The sequence below is a fragment of the Oncorhynchus keta genome, chromosome 24 (genome assembly GCF_023373465.1).
Source record: "Oncorhynchus keta strain PuntledgeMale-10-30-2019 chromosome 24, Oket_V2, whole genome shotgun sequence".
Taxonomy (NCBI): domain Eukaryota; kingdom Metazoa; phylum Chordata; class Actinopteri; order Salmoniformes; family Salmonidae; genus Oncorhynchus; species Oncorhynchus keta.
Genome location: NC_068444.1, coordinates 3,472,295 through 3,494,782, shown reverse-complemented (window position 1 = coordinate 3,494,782; position 22,488 = coordinate 3,472,295). Strand labels below are relative to the sequence as shown.

At 43.4% G+C, this 22,488-nt stretch overlaps 1 protein-coding gene and 2 long non-coding RNA genes across 4 annotated transcripts in view; all 3 read left to right on the top strand.

Moving 5' to 3' along the window:
- The window catches only part of LOC118378562 (calpain-1 catalytic subunit-like), a 96,488-nt gene extending 74,325 nt beyond the window's left edge, over positions 1-22,163 (top strand). Inside the window, exons 13-24 of the mRNA XM_052477423.1 lie at positions 7,381-7,550; positions 7,665-7,676; positions 7,867-8,078; positions 8,149-8,188; positions 10,764-10,829; positions 10,974-11,031; positions 11,215-11,279; positions 17,707-17,775; positions 18,583-18,661; positions 18,748-18,861; positions 20,523-20,581; positions 20,760-22,163. Of these exons, the coding sequence (XP_052333383.1) occupies positions 7,381-7,550; positions 7,665-7,676; positions 7,867-8,078; positions 8,149-8,188; positions 10,764-10,829; positions 10,974-11,031; positions 11,215-11,279; positions 17,707-17,775; positions 18,583-18,661; positions 18,748-18,861; positions 20,523-20,581; positions 20,760-20,786 (971 nt within the window). The 3' untranslated portion in view covers positions 20,787-22,163. The remainder of the gene's footprint in view (positions 1-7,380; positions 7,551-7,664; positions 7,677-7,866; positions 8,079-8,148; positions 8,189-10,763; positions 10,830-10,973; positions 11,032-11,214; positions 11,280-17,706; positions 17,776-18,582; positions 18,662-18,747; positions 18,862-20,522; positions 20,582-20,759) is intronic.
- Positions 1,982-6,954, top strand: LOC127911308 (uncharacterized). Of its 2 annotated transcripts, none has more exons than XR_008077838.1 (3): positions 1,982-2,079; positions 2,344-2,387; positions 6,907-6,954. It is a non-coding gene; the product is annotated as an uncharacterized LOC127911308 (long non-coding RNA). The 2 variants fall into 2 exon arrangements; XR_008077839.1 differs by lacking the exon at positions 6,907-6,954 and adding an exon at positions 6,159-6,206.
- Positions 18,946-20,213, top strand: LOC127911305 (uncharacterized). Its single transcript, XR_008077835.1, has 3 exons — positions 18,946-19,146; positions 19,489-19,970; positions 20,039-20,213. It is a non-coding gene; the product is annotated as an uncharacterized LOC127911305 (long non-coding RNA).
- Positions 22,164-22,488: the final 325 nt, after the last annotated feature.

Here is a 22,488-nt window from a genome sequence, read left to right as displayed (position 1 = left end):
AGATGTGCAGAAGGTGAATGTGTAAGTAGAGATACTGGGGTGATAGATGTGCAGAAGGTGAATGTGTAAGTAGAGATACTGGGGTGATAGATGTGCAGAAGGTGAATGTGTAAGTAGAGATACTGGGGTGATAGATGTGCAGAAGGTGAATGTGTAAGTAGAGATACTGGGGTGATAGATGTGCAGAAGGTGAATGTGTAAGTAGAGATACTGGGGTGATAGATGTGCAGAAGGTGAATGTGTAAGTAGAGATACTGGAGTGATAGATGTGCAGAAGGTGAATGTGTAAGTAGAGATACTGGAGTGATAGATGTGCAGAAGGTGAATGTGTAAGTAGAGATACTGGAGTGATAGATGTGCAGAAGGTGAATCTGTAAGTAGAGATACTGGGGTGACAGATGTGCAGAAGGTGAATGTGTAAGTAGAGATACTGGAGTGATAGATGTGCAGAAGATGAATGTGCAAGTAGAGATACTGGAGTGATAGATGTGCAGAAGGTGAATGTGTAAGTAGAGATACTGGAGTGATAGATGTGCAGAAGGTGAATGTGTAAGTAGAGATACTGGAGTGATGGATGTGCAGAAGGTGAATGTGTAAGTAGAGATACTGGAGTGATAGATGTGCAGAAGGTGAATGTGCAAGTAGAGATACTGGGGTGATGGATGTGCAGAAGGTGAATGTAAGTAGAGATACTGGGGTGATAGATGTGCAGAAGGTGAATGTGTAAGTAGAGATACTGGGGTGATAGATGTGCAGAAGGTGAATGTGTAAGTAGAGATACTGGAGTGATGGATGTGCAGAAGGTGAATCTGTAAGTAGAGATACTGGGGTGACAGATGTGCAGAAGGTGAATCTGTAAGTAGAGATACTGGAGTGATGGATGTGCAGAAGGTGAATGTGTAAGTAGAGATACTGGAGTGATAGATGTGCAGAAGGTGAATGTGTAAGTAGAGATACTGGGGTGATAGATGTGCAGAAGGTGAATGTGTAAGTAGAGATACTGGGGTGATAGATGTGCAGAAGATGAATGTGTAAGTAGAGATACTGGAGTGATAGATGTGCAGAAGGTGAATGTGTAAGTAGAGATACTGGGGTGATAGATGTGCAGAAGGTGAATGTGTAAGTAGAGATACTGGAGTGATAGATGTGCAGAAGGTGAATGTGTAAGTAGAGATACTGGGGTGATAGATGTGCAGAAGATGAATGTGCAAGTAGAGATACTGGAGTGATAGATGTGCAGAAGGTGAATGTGTAAGTAGAGATACTGGGGTGACAGATGTGCAGAAGGTGAATGTGCAAGTAGAGATACTGGGGTGATAGATGTGCAGAAGATGAATGTGCAAGTAGAGATACTGGAGTGATAGATGTGCAGAAGATGAATGTGCAAGTAGAGATACTGGAGTGATAGATGTGCAGAAGGTGAATGTGCAAGTAGAGATACTGGAGTGATAGATGTGCAGAATGTGAATGTGCAAGTAGAGATACTGGAGTGATGGATGTGCAGAAGGTGAATGTGTAAGTAGAGATACTGGAGTGATGGATGTGCAGAAGGTGAATGTGTAAGTAGAGATACTGGGGTGATAGATGTGCAGAAGGTGAATGTGTAAGTAGAGATACTGGGGTGATAGATGTGCAGAAGATGAATGTGCAAGTAGAGATACTGGGGTGATAGATGTGCAGAAGGTGAATGTGCAAGTAGAGATACTGGGGTGATAGATGTGCAGAAGGTGAATGTGTAAGTAGAGATACTGGAGTGATAGATGTGCAGAAGGTGAATGTGTAAGTAGAGATACTGGGGTGATAGATGTGCAGAAGGTGAATGTGTAAGTAGAGATACTGGGGTGATGGATGTGCAGAAGGTGAATGTGTAAGTAGAGATACTGGAGTGATAGATGTGCAGAAGGTGAATGTGTAAGTAGAGATACTGGGGTGATGGATGTGCAGAAGGTGAATGTGTAAGTAGAGATACTGGGGTGATGGATGTGCAGAAGGTGAATGTGTAAGTAGAGATACTGGAGTGATAGATGTGCAGAAGGTGAATGTGTAAGTAGAGATACTGGGGTGATAGATGTGCAGAAGGTGAATGTGTAAGTAGAGATACTGGAGTGATGGATGTGCAGAAGGTGAATGTGCAAGTAGAGATACTGGGGTGATAGATGTGCAGAAGGTGAATGTGTAAGTAGAGATACTGGAGTGATGGATGTGCAGAAGATGAATGTGTAAGTAGAGATACTTGAGTGATGGATGTGCAGAAGATGAATGTGCAAGTAGAGATACTGGAGTGATAGATGTGCAGAAGGTGAATGTGCAAGTAGAGATACTGGAGTGATAGATGTGCAGAAGGTGAATGTGCAAGTAGAGATACTGGAGTGATAGATGTGCAGAAGGTGAATGTGTAAGTAGAGATACTGGAGTGACAGATGTGCAGAAGGTGAATGTGTAAGTAGAGATACTGGGGTGATAGATGTGCAGAAGGTGAATGTGTAAGTAGAGATACTGGGGTGATAGATGTGCAGAAGGTGAATGTGTAAGTAGAGATACTGGGGTGATAGATGTGCAGAAGGTGAATGTGTAAGTAGAGATACTGGAGTGATGGATGTGCAGAAGGTGAATGTGTAAGTAGAGATACTGGAGTGATGGATGTGCAGAAGGTGAATGTGCAAGTAGAGATACTGGAGTGATAGATGTGCAGAAGGTGAATGTGCAAGTAGAGATACTTGAGTGATGGATGTGCAGAAGATGAATGTGTAAGCAGAGATACTGGAGTGATGGATGTGCAGAAGGTGAATGTGCAAGTAGAGATACTGGAGTGATAGATGTGCAGAAGGTGAATGTGCAAGTAGAGATACTGGAGTGATAGATGTGCAGAAGATGAATGTGTAAGTAGAGATACTGGAGTGATGGATGTGCAGAAGGTGAATGTGCAAGTAGAGATACTGGAGTGATAGATGTGCAGAAGGTGAATGTGCAAGTAGAGATACTGGAGTGACAGATGTGCAGAAGATGAATGTGCAAGTAGAGATACTGGAGTGATGGATGTGCAGAAGGTGAATGTGTAAGTAGAGATACTGGAGTGATAGATGTGCAGAAGGTGAATGTGTAAGTAGAGATACTGGGGTGACAGATGTGCAGAAGGTGAATGTGTAAGTAGAGATACTGGAGTGATAGATGTGCAGAAGGTGAATGTGTAAGTAGAGATACTGGGGTGACGGATGTGCAGAAGGTGAATGTGTAAGTAGAGATACTGGGGTGATGGATGTGCAGAAGGTGAATGTGTAAGTAGAGATACTGGGGTGACGGATGTGCAGAAGGTGAATGTGTAAGTAGAGATACTGGGGTGATGGATGTGCAGAAGGTGAATGTGTAAGTAGAGATACTGGAGTGATAGATGTGCAGAAGATGAATGTGTAAGTAGAGATACTGGAGTGATAGATGTGCAGAAGGTGAATGTGTAAGTAGAGATACTGGAGTGATAGATGTGCAGAAGGTGAATGTGTAAGTAGAGATACTGGGGTGATAGATGTGCAGAAGGTGAATGTGTAAGTAGAGATACTGGAGTGATAGATGTGCAGAAGATGAATGTGCAAGTAGAGATACTGGAGTGATAGATGTGCAGAAGGTGAATGTGTAAGTAGAGATACTGGAGTGATAGATGTGCAGAAGGTGAATGTGTAAGTAGAGATACTGGAGTGATGGATGTGCAGAAGGTGAATGTGTAAGTAGAGATACTGGAGTGACAGATGTGCAGAAGGTGAATGTGTAAGTAGAGATACTGGGGTGATAGATGTGCAGAAGGTGAATGTGTAAGTAGAGATACTGGAGTGATAGATGTGCAGAAGGTGAATGTGTAAGTAGAGATACTGGGGTGATAGATGTGCAGAAGGTGAATGTGTAAGTAGAGATACTGGGGTGATAGATGTGCAGAAGGTGAATGTGTAAGTAGAGATACGGGGTGACAGATGTGCAGAAGGTGAATGTGTAAGTAGAGATACTGGAGTGATAGATGTGCAGAAGGTGAATGTGCAAGTAGAGATACTGGGGTGACAGATGTGCAGAAGGTGAATGTGTAAGTAGAGATACTGGGGTGATAGATGTGCAGAAGGTGAATGTGTAAGTAGAGATACTGGAGTGATAGATGTGCATAAGGTGAATGTGTAAGTAGAGATACTGGGGTGATAGATGTGCAGAAGGTGAATGTGTAAGTAGAGATACTGGAGTGATAGATGTGCAGAAGGTGAATCTGTAAGTAGAGATACTGGGGTGACAGATGTGCAGAAGGTGAATGTGCAAGTAGAGATACTGGGGTGATAGATGTGCAGAAGGTGAATGTGTAAGTAGAGATACTGGAGTGATAGATGTGCAGAAGGTGAATGTGTAAGTAGAGATACTGGGGTGATAGATGTGCAGAAGGTGAATGTGTAAGTAGAGATACTGGAGTGATAGATGTGCAGAAGATGAATGTGTAAGTAGAGATACTGGGGTGATAGATGTGCAGAAGGTGAATGTGTAAGTAGAGATACTGGGGTGATAGATGTGCAGAAGGTGAATGTGTAAGTAGAGATACTGGGGTGATAGATGTGCAGAAGGTGAATGTGTAAGTAGAGATACTGGAGGTGATGCAGAAGGTGAATGTGCAAGTAGAGATACTGGGTGACAGATGTGCAGAAGATGAATGTGTAAGTAGAGATACTGGAGTGATGGATGTGCAGAAGGTGAATGTGTAAGTAGAGATACTGGAGTGTTAGATGTGCAGAAGGTGAATGTGTAAGTAGAGATACTGGGGTGATAGATGTGCAGAAGGTGAATGTGTAAGTAGAGATACTGGGGTGATAGATGTGCAGAAGGTGAATGTGTAAGTAGAGATACTGGGGTGATAGATGTGCAGAAGGTGAATGTGTAAGTAGAGATACTGGGGTGATAGATGTGCAGAAGGTGAATGTGTAAGTAGAGATACTGGGGTGATAGATGTGCAGAAGGTGAATGTGTAAGTAGAGATACTGGGGTGATAGATGTGCAGAAGGTGAATCTGTAAGTAGAGATACTGGGGTGATAGATGTGCAGAAGGTGAATGTGTAAGTAGAGATACTGGAGTGATAGATGTGCAGAAGGTGAATGTGTAAGTAGAGATACTGGGGTGATGGATGTGCAGAAGGTGAATCTGTAAGTAGAGATACTGGGGTGATAGATGTGCAGAAGGTGAATGTGTAAGTAGAGATACTGGGGTGATGGATGTGCAGAAGGTGAATGTGTAAGTAGAGATACTGGGGTGATAGATGTGCAGAAGGTGAATGTGTAAGTAGAGATACTGGGGTGATAGATGTGCAGAAGATGAATGTGTAAGTAGAGATACTGGGGTGATAGATGTGCAGAAGGTGAATGTGTAAGTAGAGATACTGGGGTGATAGATGTGCAGAAGGTGAATGTGTAAGTAGAGATACTGGAGTGATAGATGTGCAGAAGGTGAATGTGTAGAGATACTGGAGTGATAGATGTGCAGAAGGTGAATGTGTAAGTAGAGATACTGGAGATAGATGTGCAGAAGGTGAATGTGTAAGTAGAGATACTGGGGTGATAGATGTGCAGAAGATGAATGTGTAAGTAGAGATACTGGAGTGATAGATGTGCAGAAGGTGAATGTGTAAGTAGAGATACTGGAGTGATAGATGTGCAGAAGATGAATGTGTAAGTAGAGATACTGGGGTGATGGATGTGCAGAAGGTGAATGTGTAAGTAGAGATACTGGAGTGATAGATGTGCAGAAGATGAATGTGTAAGTAGAGATACTGGAGTGATAGATGTGCAGAAGGTGAATGTGTAAGTAGAGATACTGGAGTGATAGATGTGCAGAAGGTGAATGTGTAAGTAGAGATACTGGGGTGATAGATGTGCAGAAGGTGAATGTGTAAGTAGAGATACTGGAGTGATAGATGTGCAGAAGGTGAATGTGTAAGTAGAGATACTGGGGTGACAGATGTGCAGAAGGTGAATGTGTAAGTAGAGATACTGGAGTGATAGATGTGCAGAAGGTGAATGTGTAAGTAGAGATACTGGGGTGACAGATGTGCAGAAGGTGAATGTGTAAGTAGAGATACTGGGGTGATAGATGTGCAGAAGGTGAATGTGTAAGTAGAGATACTGGAGTGATGGATGTGCAGAAGGTGAATGTGCAAGTAGAGATACTGGAGTGATAGATGTGCAGAAGGTGAATGTGTAAGTAGAGATACTGGGGTGATGGATGTGCAGAAGGTGAATGTGTAAGTAGAGATACTGGAGTGATAGATGTGCAGAAGGTGAATGTGTAAGTAGAGATACTGGGGTGATAGATGTGCAGAAGGTGAATGTGTAAGTAGAGATACTGGGGTGATAGATGTGCAGAAGGTGAATGTGTAAGTAGAGATACTGGGGTGATAGATGTGCAGAAGGTGAATGTGTAAGTAGAGATACTGGGGTGATAGATGTGCAGAAGGTGAATGTGCAAGTAGAGATACTGGGGTGATAGATGTGCAGAAGGTGAATGTGTAAGTAGAGATACTGGAGTGATAGATGTGCAGAAGGTGAATGTGTAAGTAGAGATACTGGGGTGATAGATGTGCAGAAGATGAATGTGTAAGTAGAGATACTGGGGTGATAGATGTGCAGAAGATGAATGTGTAAGTAGAGATACTGGGGTGATAGATGTGCAGAAGGTGAATGTGTAAGTAGAGATACTGGAGTGATAGATGTGCAGAAGGTGAATGTGCAAGTAGAGATACTGGAGTGATAGATGTGCAGAAGATGAATGTGTAAGTAGAGATACTGGGGTGATAGATGTGCAGAAGGTGAATGTGTAAGTAGAGATACTGGAGTGATAGATGTGCAGAAGATGAATGTGTAAGTAGAGATACTGGGGTGACAGATGTGCAGAAGGTGAATGTGCAAGTAGAGATACTGGAGTGATAGATGTGCAGAAGGTGAATGTGTAAGTAGAGATACTGGGGTGATGGATGTGCAGAAGGTGAATGTGTAAGTAGAGATACTGGGGTGATAGATGTGCAGAAGATGAATGTGTAAGTAGAGATACTGGGGTGATAGATGTGCAGAAGGTGAATGTGCAAGTAGAGATACTTGAGTGATGGATGTGCAGAAGATGAATGTGTAAGTAGAGATACTTGTAACAAAACATAAATAACAATATGGGGATGAGGTAGTTGGGTGGGCTATTTACAGATGGGCTATGTAAAGTCTTACTAAAGACTTCTCGATGCCTAATAAAAACAGAACTGGACCACAGCAGCATCAACCCCCCCCCCCAGTATAACTCTGTCTTATCTCTGTGTTCCTCCAGACACGTTCTGGATCAACCCCCCAGTATAACTCTGTCTTATCTCTGTGTTCCTCCAGACACGTTCTGGATCAACCCCCAGTATAAGATCACTCTGCTAGAGGAGGATGACGACCCCGAGGATGACGAGGTGGCCTGTAGCTTCCTGGTGGCTCTGATGCAGAAGGATAGGAGGAGGTACCGGGGACAGGGACAGGACATGCACACCATCGGGTTCGCCATCTACGAGGTGAGAGGCAAGCAGGCCATCATTATAAATGATTAGATCTTAACTGACTTGTCTGGTTAAATAATGGTTAAATAACCGGTTCATTTTCATAATTTTTCTCTTTTCGTTTTGCAGATTCCAGAAGAGGTATGGAAGCTATATATTTCAGGCATTTGCTTCATGCAGTTTCATGCATTGGCGCCCATTGTACAAATGATCACTTCCTAGGGTATGGCTTAATTATTAGTTCATTTGAATGATACACACTTAAATCACATCTAGTTGAGCTTCAAACCCGCGTCTATCTGTCTCTGTGTCCTACTGTGATCCTCTGCAGTACAGGGGCTGTCAGAACATGCACCTAAAGAAGGACTTCTTCCTGACCCACTCATCCTGCGCTCGCTCGGAGACCTTCATCAACCTGAGAGAGGTCAGCAACCGTCTCAGTCTGCCTCCAGGAGAATACCTCATCGTCCCCTCCACCTTCGAGTCTGGCCAGGAGGCCGACTTTGTCCTCCGAGTCTTCACTGAGAAACAGTCCGAGACAGAGTAAGTGTGTGTTGTGGGGGTCTGTGGTCTGTGTGTGTTGATTTTCATTGTGTCTGTTTTCTCGTTCCAGAGAGCTTGATGATATCATATCTGCAGATCTGGAAGATGAGGTGGGTTTTCTCAACACCTGCAGTCACTCACTTTTATTTGGCCCCCGAAATTGTTTAGTAAAACAAAATAAATATATTTTACCTTTATTTAACTAGGCAAGTCAGTTAAGAACAAATTATTATTTTCAATGATGGCCTAGGAACAGTGGGTTAACTGCCTGTTCAGGGGCAGAACGACAGATTTGTACCTTGTCAGCTCGGGGATTTGAACTTGCAACCTTCCGGTTACGAGGCTACCGTGACGCCCATATGTACACTATATAGACAAAAGTCTATATAGACAAAAGTCTATAGACATCCCTTCAAATGAGTGGATTCGGCTATTTACAGCCACACCCGTTGCTGACAGGTGTATAAAATCGAGTACACAGCCATGTAATCTCCATAGACAAACATTGTCAGTAGAATGACCTTACTGAAGAGCTCAGTGACTTTCACTGTGGCAACATTATAAGATGCCACCTTTCCAACAAGTCAGTTTGTCAAATTTCTGTGCTGATAGAGCTGCCCCGGTCAACTGTAAGTGCTGTTATTGTGGAAACGTCTAGGAGCAACAACGGCTCAGCCGCGAAGTGGTAGTCCACACAAGCTCACAGAATGGGACCGCCAAGTGTTCAAGGGCATAAAAATGATTTGTCCTCGGGTTGCAACTCTCACTACTGAGTTCCAAACTGCCTCTGGCAGCAACGTCAGCAACAAGAACTGTTTGTGAGGAGCTAAGATCACCATGCGCAATGTCAAGCGTCGGCTAGAGTTGTGGAAAGATTGCCACTATTGGACTCTGGAGCAGTGGAAACACGTTCTCTGGAGTGATGAATCACTCTTCACCATCTGGCAGTCTGATGGACAAATCTGGGTTTGTGGGAAGCCAGGAGCACGCAACCTGCCTCAATGCATAGTGCCAACTGTAAAGTTTGGTGGAGGAGGAATAATGCTCTGGGGCTGTTTTTAATGGTTCGGGCTAGGCCCCTTAGTTCCAGTGAAGGGAAATCTTAACGGTACAGCATACAATGACATTCTAGATGATTCTGTGCTTCCAACTTTGTGGCAATAGTTTGGTGTAGGTCCTTTTCCTGTTTCAGCATGACAATGTCCCCACAAAACAATGTCAAAAACAGGCTTTTCAAATACAATCTCTTTTTGGGCTTAGTTGTGGTCAATGAGCATCTCCGACTAGAGGCTGAATCTGGTCGATGATCCCTGATGTAGACTTCATTATCATGTTATTGACTAGTTGAGGGGAGGCAGGTAGCCTAGTGGTTAGAGCGTTGGACTAGTAACCAGCAGGTAGCCTAGTGGTTAGAGCGTTGGACTAGTAACCAGCAGGTAGCCTAGTGGTTAGAGCGTTGGACTAGTAACCAGCAGGTAGCCTAGTGGTTAGAGCGTTGGACTAGTAACCAGCAGGTAGCCTAGTGGTTAGAGTGTTGGACTAGTAACCAGCAGGTAGCCTAGTGGTTAGAGTGTTGGACCAGTAACCAGCAGGTAGCCTAGTGGTTAGAGCGTTGGGCTAGTAACCAGCAGGTAGCCTAGTGGTTAGAGTGTTGGACCAGTAACCAGCAGGTAGCCTAGTGGTTAGAGTGTTGGACCAGTAACGAGCAGGTAGCCTAGTGCTTAGAGTGTTGGACCAGTAACCAGCAGGTAGCCTAGTGGTTAGAGTGTTGGACTAGTAACCAGCAGGTAGCCTAGTGGTTAGAGCGTTGGACTAGTAACCAGCAGGTAGCCTAGTGGTTAGAGTGTTGGGCCAGTAACCAGCAGGTAGACTAGTGGTTAGAGTGTTGGACTAGTAACCAGCAGGTAGCCTAGTGGTTAGAGCGTTGGACTAGTAACCAGCAGGTAGCCTAGTAGTTAGTGCGTTGGACTAGTAACCAGCAGGTAGACTAGTGGTTAGAGTGTTGGGCCAGTAACCAGCAGTTAGCCTAGTAGTTAGTGCGTTGGACTAGTAACCAGCAGGTAGACTAGTGGTTAGAGCGTTGGACTAGTAACCAGCAGGTAGCCTAGTGGTTAGAGCGTTGGACTAGTAACCAGCAGGTAGCCTAGTGGTTAGAGCGTTGGACTAGTAATCAGCAGGTAGCCTAGTGGTTAGAGTGTTGGACTAGTAACCAGCAGGTAGCCTAGTGGTTAGAGTGTTGGACTAGTAACCAGCAGGTAGCCTAGTGGTTAGAGCGTTGGACTAGTAACCAGCAGGTAGCCTAGTGGTTAGAGCGTTGGAATAGTAACCAGCAGGTAGCCTAGTGGTTAGAGCGTTGGACTAGTAACCAGCAGGTAGCCTAGTGGTTAGAGCGTTGGACTAGTAACCAGCAGGTAGACTAGTGGTTAGAGCGTTGGACTAGTAACCGAAAGGTTGTAAGATCGAATCACCGAGCTGACCAAGGTAAAAATCTGTCGTTCTGCCCCTGAACAGGCAGTTAACCCACTGTTCCTAGGCCGTCATTGAAAATAAGAATTTGTTCTTAACTGACTTGCCTGGTTAAATAAAGGTAAAAAATAAATAAAAATGAAGATCCCTGATGTAGAGACTTCATTATCATGTTATTGTCATTTTTACATTGTTCTGATGAAATGGTTTAAATGACAGGACCACATCAGTGAAGATGACGTTGACGGCGCTTTCAAATCCATGTTTGCTCAGCTTGCAGGAGAGGTAGGGTTTCCCTTATTGATCTGTTCGCTAAGTTAGAGATGGCCATCAGCTATGCTATATGTCGTTTAGCTAACAAATATGCTTAAATCTCTTAAGATCTATGTCTGAACCAGGGTTTTCTCATTGTCCCTTCTGTGACTATAGGACATGGAGATATCTGTCCGTGAGCTCAGGACCATCCTGAACAGGGTGGTGACTAGACGTGAGTACAGAGGTTTCCTTTCGTTTGAACCCACAATGTCCTCATACACCATTGACCCCAAAACCACAGGACAAGTGGTGTAAGCTCCTCTTCTCAGGAGAACAGGGGGTGTAGTAATCCTTGTGGGGTTCTGCTGTAGTAAGACTCATCAGTTTGAATGTTTGGCGGGTTGTGTGCTTTCAGACAAAGACCTGAAGACAGACGGTTTCAGTATGGAGTCCTGTAGGACCATGGTCAATCTCATGGATGTATCCTCTACGGTCTGTCTGTGAGGATCAGGGTCCCCACCAAACACATAGAATGACTAGAAAGGACATTCCAATTCAGGTCAGTTGGGGAAGAGTTCTAGTCATTCTCTTTCTATGGTGGAGACCCTGATCAGTGTTTCAATAAGACAGTCGGTCAGTTATTGGAGTGTTTCAGACAGACAGTCAGTCAGTTATTGGAGTGTTTCAGTCAGACAGTCAGTTATTGGAGTGTTTCAGTCAGACAGACAGTTATTGGAGTGTTTCAGACAGACAGTCAGTTATTGGAGTGTTTCAGTCAGACAGACAGTTATTGGAGTGTTTCAGTCAGACAGTCAGTTATTGGAGTGTTTCAGTCAGACAGTCAGTTATTGGAGTGTTTCAGACAGACAGTCAGTTATTGAGTGTTTCAGTCAGACAGACAGTCAGTTATTGAGTGTTTCAGACAGACAGACAGACAGTCAGTTACTGAGTGTTTCAGACAGACAGTCAGTTATTGAGTGTTTCAGTCAGACAGTCAGTTACTGAGTGTTTCAGTCAGTCAGTCAGTTATTGGAGTGTTTCAGTCAGACAGACAGTTATTGAGTGTTTCAGTCAGACAGTCAGTTATTGGAGTGTTTCAGTCAGACAGACAGTTATTGGAGTGTTTCAGTCAGACAGACAGTTATTGGAGTGTTTCAGTCAGACAGTCAGTTATTGGAGTGTTTCAGTCAGACAGACAGTTATTGAGTGTTTCAGTCAGACAGTCAGTTATTGAGTGTTTCAGTCAGACAGACAGTCAGTTATTGGAGTGTTTCAGTCAGACAGACAGTTACTGAGTGTTTCAGTCAGACAGTCAGTTACTGAGTGTTTCAGTCAGACAGTCAGTTACTGAGTGTTTCAGTCAGTCAGTCAGTTACTGAGTGTTTCAGTCAGTCAGTCAGTTATTGAGTGTTTCAGTCAGACAGTCAGTTATTGAGTGTTTCAGACAGACAGTCAGTTATTGGAGTGTTTCAGTCAGACAGTCAGTTACTGAGTGTTTCAGTCAGACAGACAGTCAGTTACTGAGTGTTTCAGTCAGACAGACAGTCAGTTATTGGAGTGTTTCAGTCAGACAGTCAGTTACTGAGTGTTTCAGTCAGACAGACAGTTACTGAGTGTTTCAGTCAGACAGACAGTCAGTTATTGGAGTGTTTCAGTCAGACAGTCAGTTACTGAGTGTTTCAGACAGACAGTCAGTTATTGAGTGTTTCAGACAGACAGTCAGTTATTGGAGTGTTTCAGTCAGACAGACAGTTATTGGAGTGTTTCAGTCAGACAGACAGTTATTGGAGTGTTTCAGTCAGACAGTCAGTTATTGAGTGTTTCAGTCAGACAGACAGTCAGTTATTGGAGTGTTTCAGTCAGACAGACAGTTATTGAGTGTTTCAGTCAGACAGACAGTCAGTTATTGGAGTGTTTCAGTCAGACAGTCAGTTACTGAGTGTTTCAGTCAGACAGTCAGTTATTGAGTGTTTCAGTCAGACAGTCAGTTATTGAGTGTTTCAGTCAGTCAGTCAGTTATTGAGTGTTTCAGTCAGACAGACAGTTATTGGAGTGTTTCAGTCAGACAGACAGTTATTGGAGTGTTTCAGTCAGACAGACAGTTATTGGAGTGTTTCAGTCAGACAGACAGTTATTGGAGTGTTTCAGTCAGACAGTCAGTTATTGGAGTGTTTCAGTCAGTCAGTCAGTTATTGAGTGTTTCAGTCAGACAGTCAGTTATTGAGTGTTTCAGTCAGACAGTCAGTTATTGGAGTGTTTCAGTCAGACAGACAGTCAGTTATTGAGTGTTTCAGTCAGACAGACAGTTATTGGAGTGTTTCAGACAGACAGTCAGTTATTGAGTGTTTCAGTCAGACAGTCAGTCAGTTACTGAGTGTTTCAGTCAGACAGTCAGTCAGTTATTGAGTGTTTCAGTCAGACAGTCAGTCAGTTATTGAGTGTTTCAGTCAGACAGTCAGTCAGTTATTGAGTGTTTCAGTCAGACAGTCAGTTATTGAGTGTTTCAGTCAGACAGACAGTTATTGGAGTGTTTCAGTCAGTCAGTTATTGGAGTGTTTCAGACAGTCAGTCAGTTACTGAGTGTTTCAGACAGACAGTCAGTTATTGGAGTGTTTCAGTCAGACAGTCAGTTACTGAGTGTTTCAGTCAGACAGACAGTTATTGAGTGTTTCAGTCAGACAGTCAGTTATTGAGTGTTTCAGTCAGACAGTCAGTTACTGAGTGTTTCAGTCAGACAGTCAGTTATTGGAGTGTTTCAGTCAGACAGTCAGTTATTGGAGTGTTTCAGTCAGACAGTCAGTTATTGAGTGTTTCAGTCAGACAGACAGTCAGTTATTGGAGTGTTTCAGTCAGACAGACAGTTATTGGAGTGTTTCAGTCAGTCAGTCAGTTACTGAGTGTTTCAGTCAGACAGTCAGTTATTGAGTGTTTCAGTCAGACAGTCAGTTATTGAGTGTTTCAGTCAGACAGTCAGTCAGTTATTGAGTGTTTCAGTCAGACAGACAGTTATTGAGTGTTTCAGACAGACAGTCAGTTATTGAGTGTTTCAGTCAGACAGTCAGTCAGTTACTGAGTGTTTCAGTCAGACAGTCAGTCAGTTATTGAGTGTTTCAGTCAGACAGTCAGTCAGTTATTGAGTGTTTCAGTCAGACAGTCAGTCAGTTATTGAGTGTTTCAGTCAGACAGTCAGTTACTGAGTGTTTCAGTCAGTCAGTCAGTTATAGGAGTGTTTCAGTCAGTCAGTCAGTTATTGAGTGTTTCAGACAGACAGTCAGTTATTGGAGTGTTTCAGACAGACAGTCAGTTATTGGAGTGTTTCAGTCAGACAGTCAGTTACTGAGTGTTTCAGTCAGACAGTCAGTTACTGAGTGTTTCAGTCAGACAGTCAGTTATTGAGTGTTTCAGTCAGACAGTCAGTTATTGAGTGTTTCAGTCAGACAGACAGTTATTGGAGTGTTTCAGTCAGACAGTCAGTTATTGGAGTGTTTCAGTCAGACAGTCAGTTATTGAGTGTTTCAGTCAGACAGACAGTCAGTTATTGGAGTGTTTCAGTCAGACAGTCAGTTACTGAGTGTTTCAGTCAGACAGACAGTCAGTTATTGGAGTGTTTCAGTCAGACAGTCAGTTACTGAGTGTTTCAGTCAGACAGACAGTTACTGAGTGTTTCAGTCAGACAGACAGTCAGTTATTGGAGTGTTTCAGTCAGACAGTCAGTTACTGAGTGTTTCAGACAGACAGTCAGTTATTGAGTGTTTCAGTCAGTCAGTCAGTTATTGAGTGTTTCAGTCAGACAGACAGTTATTGGAGTGTTTCAGTCAGTCAGTTATTGAGTGTTTCAGTCAGACAGTCAGTTACTGAGTGTTTCAGTCAGACAGACAGTCAGTTATTGGAGTGTTTCAGTCAGACAGACAGTTATTGAGTGTTTCAGTCAGACAGACAGTCAGTTATTGGAGTGTTTCAGTCAGACAGTCAGTTATTGAGTGTTTCAGACAGACAGTCAGTTATTGAGTGTTTCAGTCAGACAGACAGTTATTGGAGTGTTTCAGACAGACAGTCAGTTATTGAGTGTTTCAGTCAGTCAGTCAGTTATTGGAGTGTTTCAGTCAGACAGTCAGTTATTGAGTGTTTCAGTCAGACAGACAGTTATTGGAGTGTTTCAGTCAGACAGACAGTTATTGGAGTGTTTCAGACAGACAGTCAGTTACTGAGTGTTTCAGTCAGTCAGTCAGTTATGGAGTGTTTCAGTCAGTCAGTCAGTTATTGAGTGTTTCAGTCAGACAGTCAGTTATTGGAGTGTTTCAGTCAGACAGACAGTTATTGGAGTGTTTCAGACAGACAGTCAGTTATTGAGTGTTTCAGTCAGACAGTCAGTCAGTTATAGGAGTGTTTCAGTCAGACAGTCAGTCAGTTATTGAGTGTTTCAGTCAGACAGTCAGTCAGTTATTGAGTGTTTCAGTCAGACAGTCAGTCAGTTATTGAGTGTTTCAGTCAGACAGTCAGTTATTGAGTGTTTCAGTCAGACAGACAGTTATTGAGTGTTTCAGTCAGTCAGTTATTGGAGTGTTTCAGACAGTCAGTCAGTTATTGAGTGTTTCAGACAGACAGTCAGTTATTGAGTGTTTCAGTCAGACAGTCAGTTACTGAGTGTTTCAGTCAGACAGACAGTTACTGAGTGTTTCAGTCAGACAGTCAGTTACTGAGTGTTTCAGTCAGACAGTCAGTTACTGAGTGTTTCAGTCAGTCAGTCAGTTATAGGAGTGTTTCAGTCAGTCAGTCAGTTATTGAGTGTTTCAGACAGACAGTCAGTTATTGAGTGTTTCAGTCAGACAGACAGTCAGTTATTGAGTGTTTCAGACAGACAGACAGACAGTCAGTTACTGAGTGTTTCAGACAGACAGTCAGTTATTGAGTGTTTCAGTCAGACAGTCAGTTACTGAGTGTTTCAGTCAGACAGTCAGTTATTGAGTGTTTCAGTCAGACAGACAGTTATTGGAGTGTTTCAGTCAGACAGACAGTTATTGGAGTGTTTCAGTCAGACAGTCAGTTATTGGAGTGTTTCAGTCAGACAGTCAGTTATTGAGTGTTTCAGTCAGACAGACAGTTATTGAGTGTTTCAGTCAGACAGACAGTCAGTTATTGGAGTGTTTCAGTCAGACAGTCAGTTATTGAGTGTTTCAGTCAGACAGTCAGTTATTGAGTGTTTCAGTCAGACAGTCAGTTACTGAGTGTTTCAGTCAGACAGTCAGTTATTGGAGTGTTTCAGTCAGACAGACAGTTATTGAGTGTTTCAGTCAGACAGACAGTCAGTTATTGGAGTGTTTCAGTCAGACAGTCAGTTATTGGAGTGTTTCAGTCAGACAGACAGTTATTGGAGTGTTTCAGTCAGACAGTCAGTTATTGAGTGTTTCAGTCAGACAGTCAGTTATTGAGTGTTTCAGTCAGACAGACAGTCAGTTATTGAGTGTTTCAGTCAGACAGTCAGTTATTGGAGTGTTTCAGTCAGACAGTCAGTTATTGAGTGTTTCAGTCAGACAGACAGTTATTGGAGTGTTTCAGTCAGACAGACAGTCAGTTACTGAGTGTTTCAGTCAGACAGTCAGTTATTGGAGTGTTTCAGTCAGACAGTCAGTCAGTTACTGAGTGTTTCAGTCAGACAGTCAGTCAGTTATTGAGTGTTTCAGTCAGACAGTCAGTCAGTTATTGAGTGTTTGTCAGACAGTCAGTTACTCAGTGTTTCAGTCAGACAGTCAGTTATTGAGTGTTTCAGTCAGACAGTCAGTTACTGAGTGTTTCAGTCAGACAGACAGTTATTGAGTGTTTCAGTCAGACAGTCAGTTATTGAGTGTTTCAGTCAGACAGTCAGTTATTGAGTGTTTCAGTCAGACAGTCAGTTATTGAGTGTTTCAGTCAGACAGTCAGTTATTGAGTGTTTCAGTCAGACAGTCAGTTATTGAGTGTTTCAGTCAGACAGTCAGTCAGTTATTGAGTGTTTCAGTCAGACAGTCAGTTATTGGAGTGTTTCAGTCAGACAGACAGTCAGTTATTGAGTGTTTCAGTCAGACAGACAGTTATTGGAGTGTTTCAGTCAGACAGTCAGTTATTGAGTGTTTCAGTCAGACAGTCAGTTATTGAGTGTTTCAGTCAGACAGACAGTTATTGGAGTGTTTCAGTCAGACAGAAAGTTATTGAGTGTTTCAGTCAGACAGTCAGTTACTGAGTGTTTCAGTCAGACAGTCAGTCAGTTATTGGAGTGTTTCAGTCAGTCAGTCAGTTATTGAGTGTTTCAGTCAGACAGTCAGTTATTGAGTGTTTCAGTCAGACAGTCAGTTACTGAGTGTTTCAGTCAGACAGACAGTCAGTTATTGAGTGTTTCAGTCAGACAGTCAGTTATTGAGTGTTTCAGTCAGACAGTCAGTTACTGAGTGTTTCAGTCAGACAGACAGTCAGTTATTGGAGTGTTTTAGTCAGACAGTCAGTTACTGAGTGTTTCAGTCAGACAGACAGTCAGTTATTGAGTGTTTCAGTCAGACAGACAGTCAGTTATTGGAGTGTTTCAGTCAGACAGTCAGTTATTGAGTGTTTCAGTCAGACAGTCAGTTATTGAGTGTTTCAGTCAGACAGTCAGTTATTGGAATGTTTCAGTCAGACAGACAGTCAGTTATTGAGTGTTTCAGTCAGACAGACAGTTATTGGAATGTTTCAGTCAGACAGACAGTCAGTTATTGAGTGTTTCAGTCAGACAGTCAGTTATTGGAGTGTTTCAGTCAGACAGTTATTGGAGTGTTTCAGTCAGACAGTCAGTTATTGAGTGTTTCAGTCAGACAGTCAGTTATTGAGTGTTTCAGTCAGACAGTTATTGAGTGTTTCTCTTTATTCCTCTACATTCTTTGACCCGGAGATCCCTCAGAAAGATGGCAGTGCCCGTCTCGGCCTGATAGAGTTCCAAATCCTCTGGAATAAGATCAGGAAGTGGCTGGTAAGGTCTGGTTTCTCTCTCTACCACACAACTACAAGGAGATCATATTTACGTGTCTGGAACCTGCTGTTGGTGAAAGCTAAGGGGACTGTAATTCCTTAGGACCCTGGTTTGTATTTCGCTCGAAGGACCACAATACTGATTAAAGGAATATTACTCTGCGTTCATCTCCATCTTTTGTAACAGAAACAACAGAACATATATATATATATATATATCATGTAAAGGAAATGTACTTCCACTTTCAAATATGTATGGTGAGATTCAATCCAAGGTGCACTATAGTGCCAGGCACAATAAAGCTGACTGAGTATTTTAAAGTCATTTTCATGGTAAGCCCTGTGCATGTTGACTGCGCTATAGAGAATGTGATATCTGTGTGTTTATCGGTAGGTCATCTATAGAGAATGTGATATCTGTGTGTTTATCGGTAGGTCATCTATAGAGAATGTGATATCTGTGTGTTTATCGGTAGGTCATCTATAGAGAATGTGATATCTGTGTGTTTATCGGTAGGTCATCTATAGAGAATGTGATATCTGTGTGTTTATCGGTAGGTCATCTATAGAGAATGTGATATCTGTGTGTTTATCGGTAGGTCATCTATAGAGAATGTGATATCTGTGTGTTTATCGGTAGGTCATCTATAGAGAATGTGATATCTGTGTGTTTATCGGTAGGTCATCTATAGAGAATGTGATATCTGTGTGTTTATCGGTAGGTCATCTATAGAGAATGTGATATCTGTGTGTTTTTGTCGGTAGGTCATCTATAGAGAATGTGATATCTGTGTGTTTTTGTCGGTAGGTCATCTATAGAGAATATGACATGGACAAGTCAGGATCCATGAGCTCCTATGAGATGCGACTTGCTGTGGAGTCGGCAGGTATAGTTACACGCACACACACACACACGCACACGCACACGCACACGCACACGCACAGACTACTGACTCTGTCATCTCCCTCGTAGGTTTTAAACTGAACAACAGGCTGAATCAGGTCCTGGTGGCTCGCTATGCTGAGAACGAGGCCATAGACTTTGACAACTTCATCTGCTGTCTGGTGAAACTAGAAGCCATGTTTAGTAAGTACTGTCATTTCCGGTTAGTACTGTTATACGGTATAGTATATTAGTCATGATGAATGTATGATTAGTGCCATCAAACTAGAATTACTGTACAGTCAGTGTGGCCGCCGGCCCTCCCGTCACGGCACATTGACTTGAATGCAAATATTTGTTGTCGTCGTTAGTCTAGTATTTCAATGATTAATGGTAATGCCCTTCAGATATAAAGAACAGGTTACTAGCCCAACGCTCTAACCACTAGGCTACCCTGCCGCCCCAATACCCTTCAGATATAAAGAACAGGTTACTAGCCCAACGCTCTAACCACTAGGCTACGCTGCCGCCCCAATACCTTTCAGATATAAAGACAGGTTACTAGCCCAACGCTCTAACCACTAGGCTACCCTGCCGCCCTAATACCTTTCAGATATAAAGACAGGTTACTAGCCCAACGCTCTAACCACTAGGCTACCCTGCCGCCCCAATACCCCTCAGATATAAAGAACAGGTTACTAGCCCAACGCTCTAACCACTAGGCTACCCTGCCGCCCCAATACCCCTCAGATATAAAGAACAGGTTACTAGCCCAACGCTCTAACCACTAGGCTACCCTGCCACCCCAATACCCTTCAGATATAAAGACAGGTTACTAGCCCAACGCTCTAACCACTAGGCTACCCTGCCGCCCCAATACCCTTCAGATATAAAGAACAGGTTACTAGCCCAACGCTCTAACCACTAGGCTACCCTGCCGCCCCAATACCCCTCAGATATAAAGAACAGGTTACTAGCCCAACGCTCTAACCACTAGGCTACCCTGCCGCCCCAATACCTTTCAGATATAAAGACAGGTTACTAGCCCAACGCTCTAACCACTAGGCTACCCTGCCGCCCCAATACCCCTCAGATATAAAGAACAGGTTACTAGCCCAACGCTCTAACCACTAGGCTACCCTGCCGCCCCAATACCCCTCAGATATAAAGAACAGGTTACTAGCCCAACGCTCTAACCACTAGGCTACCCTGCCGCCCCAATACCCTTCAGATATAAAGAACAGGTTACTAGCCCAACGCTCTAACCACTAGGCTACCCTGCCGCCCCAATACCCTTCAGATATAAAGAACAGGTTACTAGCCCAACGCTCTAACCACTAGGCTACCCTGCCGCCCCAATACCCTTCAGATATAAAGACAGGTTACTAGCCCAACGCTCTAACCACTAGGCTACCCTGCCGCCCCAATACCCTTCAGATATAAAGAACAGGTTACTAGCCCAACGCTCTAACCACTAGGCTACCCTGCCGCCCCAATACCCTTCAGATATAAAGAACAGGTTACTAGCCCAACGCTCTAACCACTAGGCTACCCTGCCGCCCCAATACCTTTCAGATATAAAGACAGGTTACTAGCCCAACGCTCTAACCACTAGGCTACCCTGCCGCCCCAATACCTTTCAGATATAAAGACAGGTTACTAGCCCAACGCTCTAACCACTAGGCTACCCTGCCGCCCTAATACCTTTCAGATATAAAGACAGGTTACTAGCCCAACGCTCTAACCACTAGGCTACCCTGCCGACCCCAATACCCCTCAGATATAAAGACAGGTTACTAGCCCAACGCTCTAACCACTAGGCTACCCTGCCGCGCCATGTTTATGTTGACTTTCTATTCTAACAGGATCTTTCCAGCAACTAGACAAAGAGGGAGAAGGTGTGGCTGAGATGAACATCACTGAGGTGGGTCCTGGGAATCATTCTCTGCATTTCAACAAACTACCATGCCTTTCAGCAGTGTGTTGTCTAACTCCTCTCTCTCTGTCTCTGTCTCTGTCTCTCTCTTTCTCTCTCTCTTTCTCTCTCTCTGTCTCTCTCTCTGTCTCTCTCTCTCTCTGTCTCTCTCTGTATATATGTTTAGTGGCTTTATATGACCATGTGTGGTTGAAGAGGACCAGTCTTATCCCAGGAGACAGAACAGCCAAGTGCCCGGCAGAGTGTCTCTTCCATGGGACCATGAAGAGCTCCCTAGCCTTACTGTCCTCTGCCTGATCCTGGACTATAGGGCTGTACTGTACTGATGTTGTATTTCCCCATTGTCCTTTCCAGCACGGCTCCTGTCACTATGGTGACAGCATAACCAGTTCGGCCCTATAGTGTGAATCAGTTACTCCTGCCAATCTACACTACAGCACGCCAGCTACATTACAGCACACCCACGCCACCTCACCCACTCCACCTCACCCACGCCACCACGCCAGCTACATTACAGCACACCCACGCCACCTCACCCACGCCAGCTACATTACAGCACACCCACGCCACCTCACCCACGCCAGCTACATTACAGCACACCCACGCCACCTCACCCACGCCACCACGCCAGCTACATTACAGCACACCCACGCCACCTCACCCACGCCACCTCAGCCAGCCAGCTACATTACAGCACACCCACGCCACCTCAGCCAACCCCATATAGCAGTGAGGGTACTATTAGCCATGTAATGCAGGTTGAGACCGTTCCAAGCTAAAGACCACACACCCCATGCTACAGGGGTTACTTAACTATACAAAATGTTGGAATTGTTCGATAGAAAACAGTCACTGTAGAACTGTAGATGTGTCTGTAAACAGCATGGATCACAGTATAACTTGTATTGAAGACATTATTTGACTATGCCCAGTAGGGGGCAGTATTGACTAGTCTCAGATCTGGTGTGTGGTTATCATGTTACTGCAGTTGTAGAATGTTACTGTGTATGAGGAAATACAGTATTTTAGTTATTGAACTGAACACTCAAACGTATAACTGATCTGGCTGAAAGTATAGCAAATCATAGTTTTATGGGTTTTAAATATTTCATATTCTGATATTATTTTAGACACTGACCAAGTGGATTGGATTTACAATGCAGATTAAAGGGATGGTTGATGGTTGATTTTGGGGCAGATTAAAGGGATGGTTGATGGTTGATGGTTGATTTTGGGGTATTATTAATCTTACCTTGAGTTGTCTATATGGATTAATTATCACTAAAACAAAAAGGAAGCTGTGAGAGAAAGAGTCCAACATAATACTGAAACCAAGCAATGCCTACTGTCTAACAAGCTGTCTGCCTATAATGAGACACAGCTCGTTAGTGACATTTCATTACATATTTCAAAGTAGTAGATAAAAGATCACTTTTATTTATCTCTATTATTTCTGATTCCATCTAATATCCACATGTTGCTGTTCGAGAAATTCTGATTGTGTCAATCCTGTCTCCAAAAGTTAGTGATTGTGAATGTAGGGTGTGCCTTCAATAAAGACATGTTCATGTTAACTAAACTCTTGTGAATTAATGCTGTAGTGCACGTGTCAAACTCATTCCACGGAGGGGGTGGAGTGTTTCCGGGTTTTTTCGTTCCCCCCTTTGTATTTGATGAACTAAAGGTTACTGATTAGTAAGGAACTCTCCACATCTGGTTGTCTTAAGTTTTAAATACGGGACCCCTCCGTGTAAACAGTTTGGCAGCCCTGTTGTAGTGGATGGTCATTGACACTATCGGCTTCCACTAAATCCGTATCGGTGTAGATCAGCACTATAGCACGATTGAAATTGAAACGCATGTTCCCGTATTCACAGAGTGCATTCGCGGAATCG